Genomic DNA, 9,679 nt, shown 5'->3' on the forward strand with positions numbered 1-9,679 from the left:
AATTTGTTTCATATATGGTTATGAAATTGTTTCATTTAATATTTAATGAAATTTTAATGAAACTGTTTCATGTATTTTTCTAAAATTAAAATAATGAAGATGATAATATTATATATATATATATATATATATATATATATGATCATTCAAAGGAGAACTCGGTAATTTATGATAATCATAAGATTCAGTCTCAACCACAAATCAAGTGATAAATAAAAAAATTAATAACGAAAATAATGAGAAACATACAAATTGCATATTGTGACACCTTTCATAAATCAACGGAAAAAAAACATACAAGATGATACTCTTTATAAAGTAATAAAAATAACAAAAAACATAAAATATTTTGATGAGTGTGGGAGGTGTCATGGTTGTTTTAGGGAGTGTCTGTTTAAGTGATGGAAGTAATATACTTGGGGGTGTTTTATTTGAAACAAGTTATATTTTTTTTAAAAGTCTTTATCAACTTATTATAAATTAGAATGATTTAATTTCTTTAAAAATTTCTTATTACCGGTTTGGCATCATTATAAACTGTTTATCCAAACACTCAAATGAAATTATTATCGGTGTCATACCGAAATAAATCAATAAATTATTTTTATAAGCAATCTCAAACACCCCTTTAGTAACTACCATATATTAGGTAATTAAAATTAATTAAATATTTTCTTTAAAAAAATAATTAAATATCTTGATGAGGTGTAATAAAAATTACTAAAAATTACTCTTTTTACCTTATTTAAGAAATATCTTAAATTATCTTAAATGAGTGGTTCACATTATATCTCACAATTATCACAAATTACGGAGTTCCCATTGTTGTCGAGTTGTTTTCCATTGGGTTTATCCATATTAGCTTGAACGATATCGAAAACTTTACTATCTAGTCTCCTTTAACAATCACAAATTCAAGAACATTATAGATAGATAAATCAATATTGTAGAAAAACAAGATCAATAGTAAATCAACAATAATTATTAGATTTTTTTATTTTGTAACTCTCAATTAATGATATGGGAGTTACATGCAAACTAAAATTACATATTTACCCTTGTCATTAAATTATGAGATGGATATGAACCTAGATAAACGATGAATTTTCATTGGTTAAACTTGGTTAACAAAGTTAACACGATAATTTTAGTTAACATTTAAATCAAACTATATATATATATATATATATATATATATTCTTAAAATACCTTTGATTAAACTTTATTGGAGTTTTCTGAACTTTTCCTTTTCTTGGGAACGACAAAGTAATTTAGGTTTTTTTTTACTTTAAAACATTTGTAACTGGTTAGAGTTAGTTTTTTGAGTTAAAAGAATGTAGGTAACCAATTTTAAAAATTTCGATAATTTATTTAGCCATTTTACAATTAGCAGTGGGAATCAAATAGTCTATGATACCGTCCCAAGTGTGGAGAATATTGACCATGATGGCCAAGGGCTTGAGATGGTCCCAAAACATAGAGGCATACAAATATTCAAAAAATAGATGAGAGTGACTATAAGGTTGTACGCTACACAAAAGACAACCTATGCCACATTGCAAACCACAACGTTAATTAAGACAAGGACGAAGCGGAAGCGAGAATGTCGGCTTGAGTAACGCAAACATTGGTGAGAATCCAATGCCCCGAAAACCTAAGGGTGCAATTGAAATCCCTTGATTAGACCATCTTATTCTGAATACATCCTCAAATACTGGAAAATAGAAAACGGAACAATTCCATCTTGCTCAATAACTACTTCACAATTTATTTATATCTATACTATATTATAAAGTATTTGACAAAAACTCTTAAAAGGTATTTTTTATGCATGAAATACTGTTTATTGATGCATATTACTAAAAATTCAAGATTACAAGTAAATTGTACAGAAGTACAAATTATTAAAGCTGCATATTTGAATTCGTATAACTAATTATAGATAAACATAATCAAATATTAGATAAATATCTTATTTTAAATATAAAAATTTAAAATATAATTAGGATAATTATTGATAACTAATAAAATACTTAGTTATTATTTTTATAAAAAATTATATTAGTTATTACCTTGTAATAAAATATTTATTAAATCAAAAAAAATTATATATTTAAATATACCCACACCCACTAGATATTTAAATACCTGTTGACTTCCCAATATCTATAAGCAGATACATCACCCGATTTCTATTCGGACAACTCCTCTCTCTCTCTCTCTCTCCACATTCTCCGGACTCCGGCGACTCTTTTTCGTTTTCCGGCGACTATTCTTTCAGCAACTGAGTTATGCACAGAGGTCCTCTCTCTCTCTCTCTCTCTCTATATATATATATATCTCTCTCTAACCAAAAACATCTTGGGTTTGTGCAGACGGGTACTCCATCCTTCTGGCGGCGAACATCCTTGCGGCAACCACCGTCGGATTAATCTGGGCGGCCGAAGCCACACTACGTCGCCGGAGAAAATCAAGTTCATCCAAGCCTGAAGTTGTTGTTCCACGGTTAAATTTGACCGGGTCCGGCCATGTTTTCAGGCTTGAAAAGTTCTCCGATTATGTTGGTAAGCTTACATTCTTGACCATTTTCTTGTTTATATACGAATTTACCTCTTAAAGACATATTTTCATTTACATACGTTGGAACTTTCCATTTTTGGCGTTTTAAAAATAATCTAACGGTTTCACATATTCTCGAAAAAAATTATTATATAATTTATTATTTTACAAACCCAGTAATTCTTGTAAGTTTACAGGCCAATTTTTGTTTTGTTGTTTCATATGTGAAACGACACTATGTGAAATTTTAAATATTGTTGTTTTATATGCAAGACATTTAGGTATGTTTTTCTGTGCACAAAACAGTCCTAAACGTTTAACATCTGAAACAACATTGTATAAATATTGTATTTTCATATACATTGTTTTATATGTGAAATAGCTTATGAAAATTGATTTGTAAGTTATTACAATTGGTTGGATTTGTAAATAATTATTTGTTTATATATATACATATATATATATATATATATACACACACACACTAACCTTTTTATCAAAAAACTCGTTGAATGGCATTTTGAAAATCATATCCTTTTTGGATTTTAACGATTAAATTGTATGACGTTTAAGTTCTGATATAAATTATTGCGCAAATACATGATTTCGTGCATTTTGCAGCAAGGCAAATTGGATTTAGAGACGGAAAGGAGTGCCCGGAGCTAAGCAAATTGGCATCGGATTATGTGAGAAGCTCGAAAGCTTTTAATGACGCGATGTACATATATTTTTCAGAGTGTTTTCCAAATAAAACAGAAGTCAAATTACTAAGTGAAAAGCTTGTTGAAGAGCTCGAGAGATGCATTCTTGGTTATTTTGCATTCCATTGGAGCCATGCGCCTGTTATGATCGAGCAGGTAACATCAAAGTCGACAAATTTCCGTACTTTTTAACATCGTTTTAACAACCAATTCCCAAACTTCGTCACTCAAATTTCAACAATATGTTCGTATTTGGACAAAAACGATCAAAGGTTATTGAAATGGGAAACACGTTGATCAATTTTCCGTTTTAAATTTTGAAGGTGTTAAGCATTGGATCTGACGAAAGAAAACTAAAAAATATGGTGTTGACCGCTACAAGGTGACTTTTCTTTTGTTTTATTTAATATCGTAATTATTATTAAAAAATAGCATATCTTTTGATTCCAAATAGTATGTTCATATATTTAATATAAATTGATTTTATTCAATAAAAATATGAGGATAGGAATATTTTATTTTTAAGTTTTGAGAAAAAAAATGATATTTTAAATATTTATAAATAATATCTTAAAGATAATGCATTGGTTTTGGGAATAATTTAAATACATAAATAATTGAGCAAATGATGATACATTAAAAAATGGTGGGTGGCAAGTTGCATGAAAGAAAAGGACGACTTTGATTTTTATTTTTGTAAAAAGTATTTTTTAATTGTGGCTTTAAAATATTTATTTAGGGATTTATAATTTAAAAAATTGTTTATTTTAGGTAATTTTATTTTTAAAATATGTTAACGTGCACGAAAACCTAGTCAACTCGGCTTAATTTAATCTGAAATAGGTCGATATCCAATTGAATTGTAAAATCTTTAAAGTGTAGGTATGAGCGTTGGAATTGGGTTACGGTAGTTTGAATCCAACTCAACCCAATGAACCTGATATTCTTTTATTCTTATATTTAATATGGTTATTAATCTCTATTAATATGTATATTAGATGATTACATCATCACCATCTTCATATACATATACTTTAAATTTTTTCTCCATCTTTATATAACTTTTACGTATATATGTTCAGTAAATATGATCTCTCACACATACAATATATATATATATATATATATATTGTATATATATATATATATATATACACACAAAAATATACAAAAACTTGTCGATAAATTGATTGCAGGACCCATATTTTCCCAATTTAATCTTGTGGCTATTTTAAGTATGTGGTCATAAATTCTTTGTCACGTTGTCTGTCGAGTCAGACATTGTATTTTTTTATTTCGTTACTATAGTTCTTAATCTGTCTGAAGTTTATGCAATTGTAGTTAAAAATGAAAACGTTTTTAAGTGTATGTTGCATAAACGTTGTGCGAATATTTTGGATCTCGATAGAAAGGCAAAATTGGTAAAATGGTATAGAACTTTATTGGGTTTTTTATATGTATATGTCAAATAAATATTTATTATTGGTCAGATACTTAAATCTTCTCGTTTTGAGAGCCGCTTATATTGATATATATATTGTATTATGAAATTTACATATTATTTTGGTTTTTAGATGATTCATATTAATAAAGTCTGTGTACATCCTACCTTTCAAGATTCTCTTCCAAGTGGGATTTACTTTGTCGGTTGGTTTGGTATATATCAATCAAATTGTGATGTTTATGTAGAAAGCAAAGATTTGATAAAGTGACAAAGGACTTGAAGATGACAAGGGCATTCTCAACAATGGTGGAGGAAATGAAAGTGATCCGATCTACCACCCCGAAACGCGGAGATGGTGACGGTGCCTGCACGGAGGTGATGGAGCCGGTGGCTCATTGTGACAGAAGCCCCGTGCTCCTCTTCATGGGTGGTGGAATGGGCGCCGGGAAGAGCACTGTTCTCAAAGAAATCCTTAAAGAGTACGTGATATTCATTGTTCTCATTTTCATAGGTTGCCTGAATATATGTTTTGATTTTTGTACGTATTTTGTGACTGATGCGATGGAAATGGGATATGTGACAGACCATTTTGGTCGGAGGCAGCACCAAACGCGGTGGTGGTAGAGGCCGATGCTTTTAAGGAAACCAATGTGATTTATCAAGCGCTTAGCTCTATGGGTCATCACCATGACATGCTTCAAACTGCTGAATTGGTACTCTCACTCTCTTCGCTCATCTTTTTTTATTATCCGTTATAAGATAAAATTCCACAATAGAAACACAGTTTAAAAAATATGTAATTATTACACATTTTAATTATGAATGACAAATTTACCCTTATTGTTAAGGTAGTTCTATCTCTCTCTCACACACACACACACATTGCACACACTCCACCTCATCAACTCATATATTCATTTGTCATATTTTAGAGTACAGCATCTACTTTTTAAAGTGGACACTTATTTCTAGACAAAGTTGAATAGAAATATGAGCAAAAGAATTTATTTTGGGACAGAGAGTATAAACAGATGAAGTCGGGCCAAACAAGATAGGCCCATTACACAATTCAGACGTGTATATTTTGAACCCAATGCCTCTATGTTTGAAACATTTTATATAGGTGCATCAAGATTCCACGGATGCAGCGTCGTCTCTATTAGTAACAGCGTTAAACGAAGGAAGAGATGTGATCATGGATGGTACACTATCATGGGAACCATTTGTGTATCAAACAATCGACATGGTGAGAAGTGTTCATAAACATCGTTACCGCATGGGTAAAGGTTATAAAGTCTCGGACGATGGAACCATCAACGAGACTTACTGGGAAAAAGTCGAAAACGACGAAGATGAATTTAAGATGAAGAAACCTTACAAAATTGAGTTGGTTGGTGTTGTTTGTGATCCATATCTTGCGGTTACAAGAGGCATTAGGTATGATCTCAAAACTTTTGCGATTTAAGGGGGTGGAAGTTTGCACTTTGTAACTTGAGGGGTGCAAAGTGTAAATATATTTGAATAAAAATAGTGATGAGGGGGTGTATTTGTAAATATACAGGAGAGCCATAGCAGTGAAAAGGGCAGTGAGGGTAAATTCACAGTTGAAATCACACAAGAGTTTTGCGAATGCATTTGGTAAATATTGTGATCTTGTGGACGATGCAAAGCTCTATTGCACCAACGCCATTGGAGTTCCTCCAAAAGTAAGTTCATTTTTTATTTATTTATTTATTTAAATTTTTATATAATTCTTTTTCGTCGTAAAAATGAGTTGACGATAAATACGTGGGACGCTTTTATCATAGGATATAACTATAATTACGTACCATAAAAAATTACGTTATAATAACCGGGCTTTTAAAAGGTACGCGATGGGGTAAGAAGTATCTTTGTCGTTACGATGAAGGCTTGTAACGTTTGTGTAAGATGTGACTCGTGCCATGCTGCATTGAGGCGCCCCATGACGTATATTTTTTATAAGGCGTGACTTGTTCATTTTTTTACACTTGTATATTTAGATTTTACGTTTTTACCTCTTTACCTGACCATATCATTAATTTGTGGTTAAAACAAAGTTATAAAACCGTTTCAAGTTGTATAATATTTGATCATAAATGGTTAAACTCTTTATATACTGCTAATATATAAATATATATGTATATATATAGGGTTGGGTTCCAATGAGAAAGAGAGTTAAAGTGAGAAGCGTAAGAAGGGATCTCCGCCCTTGGATGCACATTAGGATACACTAGAGCAATTCTTGTATCAAGTGCGATTCATGGGTGGGTTTGAGATTAAATGTGATCAAGGGTTTAGATAAATTTTTACGCTTCTCACCTTAATTCTCCTTCTCACACGATATTTTATCTTTATATATAGGCGAAGGATCGTGTGAGAAGGGAAGTTATAGTGAGAAACGTAAGAATGGATCTGAACCTCATATCATTTTTAATCTCATGCCCACCCATGAATTATGCTTTTAGAAAGGAATTGATTTGGTGTAACTCATTAGTGTTGACATTCAATTAGGATTGATTCAAGGGTGGTAATCTCTTCTTATACTTCTCACTGTAATTTCCCTTCTCACGGAACCCAACCCTATATATATTATATATATATATATATATGTATAATTTTTATTCTTCTAATATGAATATAGATTTTTTAATATTATTATCTCACTGAATAATAAATAGAATACATATGTGTGTGTATATATAACATATAAATTTGGCATCTTATGTCATTACTTGAAAAACGTCGTATCCTTGTGTGACGTGTAAGGCTTGAGACCTGACTTTGTCGTCACATCACGTCTCATGTCATTTAGAACCTTGATAATAACCGTAAATATATATATATATATATACATATATATATATATATATATATATATATATATATATTGTTATTACTTTGTTCTCTAATAGTTAAAGAAGGGTAAGCCTAAAGTGATCTAAATATATTTAACCTAAATAATATGATTAAACTAGTTAACATGAACCATCAATTTTAAATTTTGGGCATGAACAACTTGATTATTTATGTTAGATACTTAAATTAAAATTAACCAAAAAATTGTACATTAATTCTCTACAACTTGAAATATTGCAGCATAATTACTGAATGTTTACTTGTTTTTGGCTTTTTAACTACAGTTGATCGGGTTGAAAGACCGCAATAGCAATCTATTAGTCGACCCAGATCAAATCAAGTGTTTGGAAATATTAAAGGAAATCAACGACCAAGCGGATTCCATATGCGAGCTTTATGCCGACCCAAAAACGTTATTAGATCTCGACTCGGTGTGGAATGAAGTTGTTTTGAATCCAACAAGAATCGATCTTCAATGTGAATTGAAAAACGTAATCGAGAGAATTGAAAAGTCAAAACCGTGACATGGATTTGTGTAGTCAAAGACCAAATTTATTTGTATTTTTTCCCAAAAAAAATGTATTTGTTTATGAATTTGAATATTTTTTTATCTTTTATTTAAAGATTAAAATGTGCTTTACGTGAAAGGCACATGACTAATTTAACCGGCCCAGATTAATGGTGTTAATTTAAGAGACCATTTTCGGCTCCGAGACATAAAAATATGTGGCTAATTTTGTTACCACCACATTGTCCCAAGTAGTCTAAATAATTTAATTTCTCGTATTTTGCCTTAGTTTTGGGGGCGTTTACTAAATGTTTATCTGAGAAAGCGCTTACCAAGTCACGTTATTTTACGGAATGAATATGCAAAGACCAAAAAATTTATCAGATAAGAGCGAAGACAAAAACCGAGAGTCTTACTCGGTAAGTGAGGACGACTATTTTACCACATTTAGCACTTACCGGGTAAAATGTTGCATATTATATTGTTTTGGTGAACTAAAATCTTATTCGATAAGTAAATGATAGTGTTGAATTTTATCGATAAACATCCACTCGAGTAAGCATTTGTTAAACGATTCCTCAGGCTCATTCATATATATATTTTTTCAATTTTCAACACTTGAAGAAACACTCCGGGGCAAAAAAAGGAATTATGTGGTTGAATATAACGTGATGTTTTTTAGAGGGTGTTTGTCGATATGAACTGGATAAGTGTTAACCGGGTAAATATATGATATGTGTAAAACGTCCGGTTTAAGTAATGTTTACTTAAAATGGTTGTTTACCAAGTGTTTGCAGTAAGTACTCACCGGGAAAAATTACCATTATAACCATTTATATAATTAAATGTTAAATGAAATATTATGATTGTCTATTTCGTTAATTGTTGGTGGAAAAAAAATCATGTTTTAGGGGTTGTTTACCAAACACTAACCGGGTAATAGTCACTATCATAGCTTACCTTACTAGGTAAGATTCTTGGCCATCAAAATGTTATAGTAATATTGTTTGTAAACGTCTCTTATTCAGTAAGAGTTATCATCCTCAATTACTGGGTAAGATTCTCGGTCTTTGTTATGTTCACCCGACAAAGTAACTGACTTAATAAGCACTTATCAGGGTAGCATTTAGTAAATGGCCCCATATAGATAAGTGTTGTTTGACAAAAGAAAAATACATTTTTTAAAAATATAACTTGTACATGTCTATTAAGAAGTTGTATACTATTTTTTTTTTTCTAATGAAAACGTAAAAATACCAAAATGTCCATCATTTAACACCAGTAGCAGCTAACGGTTATGGACCATTCTCGTAACGAAATCAAAACCTTGATGACATTTTTTGTAATTTTAACAACTTCAAGGACAAAAATCAGAGTTTTCATAAACTGTAAGAACAAATTTTGTGATTTACTACAGACTTTAAAATAAATATTTTAAAAGTTGGTTTCTCAAAATAAGAAATAAGGTCAAAGTTGGTTACATTTTGATACAATTTTCTTTTTATTTAACAGAGACAAACAGGCAAAAAGACTGATTTGCCTTTCAAGTAAGGGACACATGATGTACTTAACAGTACCGGAGTTGGCGGT

The 9,679-nt window shown here is 30.6% G+C and overlaps 1 protein-coding gene across 1 annotated transcript; it reads left to right on the forward strand.

Moving 5' to 3' along the window:
- Positions 1-2,225: 2,225 nt before the first annotated feature.
- LOC112501726 lies at positions 2,226-8,182 on the forward strand. The gene is made up of 9 exons (XM_025105436.1): positions 2,226-2,301; positions 2,376-2,564; positions 3,181-3,416; positions 3,584-3,642; positions 4,950-5,183; positions 5,288-5,417; positions 5,828-6,141; positions 6,266-6,410; positions 7,866-8,182. The coding sequence occupies exons 1-9, from the start codon at positions 2,292-2,294 to the stop codon at positions 8,103-8,105; spliced, it is 1,557 nt and encodes a 518-aa protein (XP_024961204.1). The 5' UTR covers positions 2,226-2,291; the 3' UTR covers positions 8,106-8,182.
- Positions 8,183-9,679: the final 1,497 nt, after the last annotated feature.

Source organism: Cynara cardunculus, unplaced genomic scaffold (assembly GCF_001531365.2).
Source record: "Cynara cardunculus var. scolymus isolate 2C unplaced genomic scaffold, CcrdV1 Un_Scaffold_495, whole genome shotgun sequence".
Lineage (NCBI taxonomy): Eukaryota > Viridiplantae > Streptophyta > Magnoliopsida > Asterales > Asteraceae > Cynara > Cynara cardunculus.

Coding starts and splice junctions, on each gene's coding strand:
- LOC112501726 (XM_025105436.1), top strand. Junction 3,417..3,583: donor CGCCTGTTATGATCGAGCAG/GTAACATCAAAG, acceptor TAAATTTTGAAG/GTGTTAAGCATTGGATCTGA. Junction 3,643..4,949: donor ATGGTGTTGACCGCTACAAG/GTGACTTTTCTT, acceptor ATGTTTATGTAG/AAAGCAAAGATTTGATAAAG.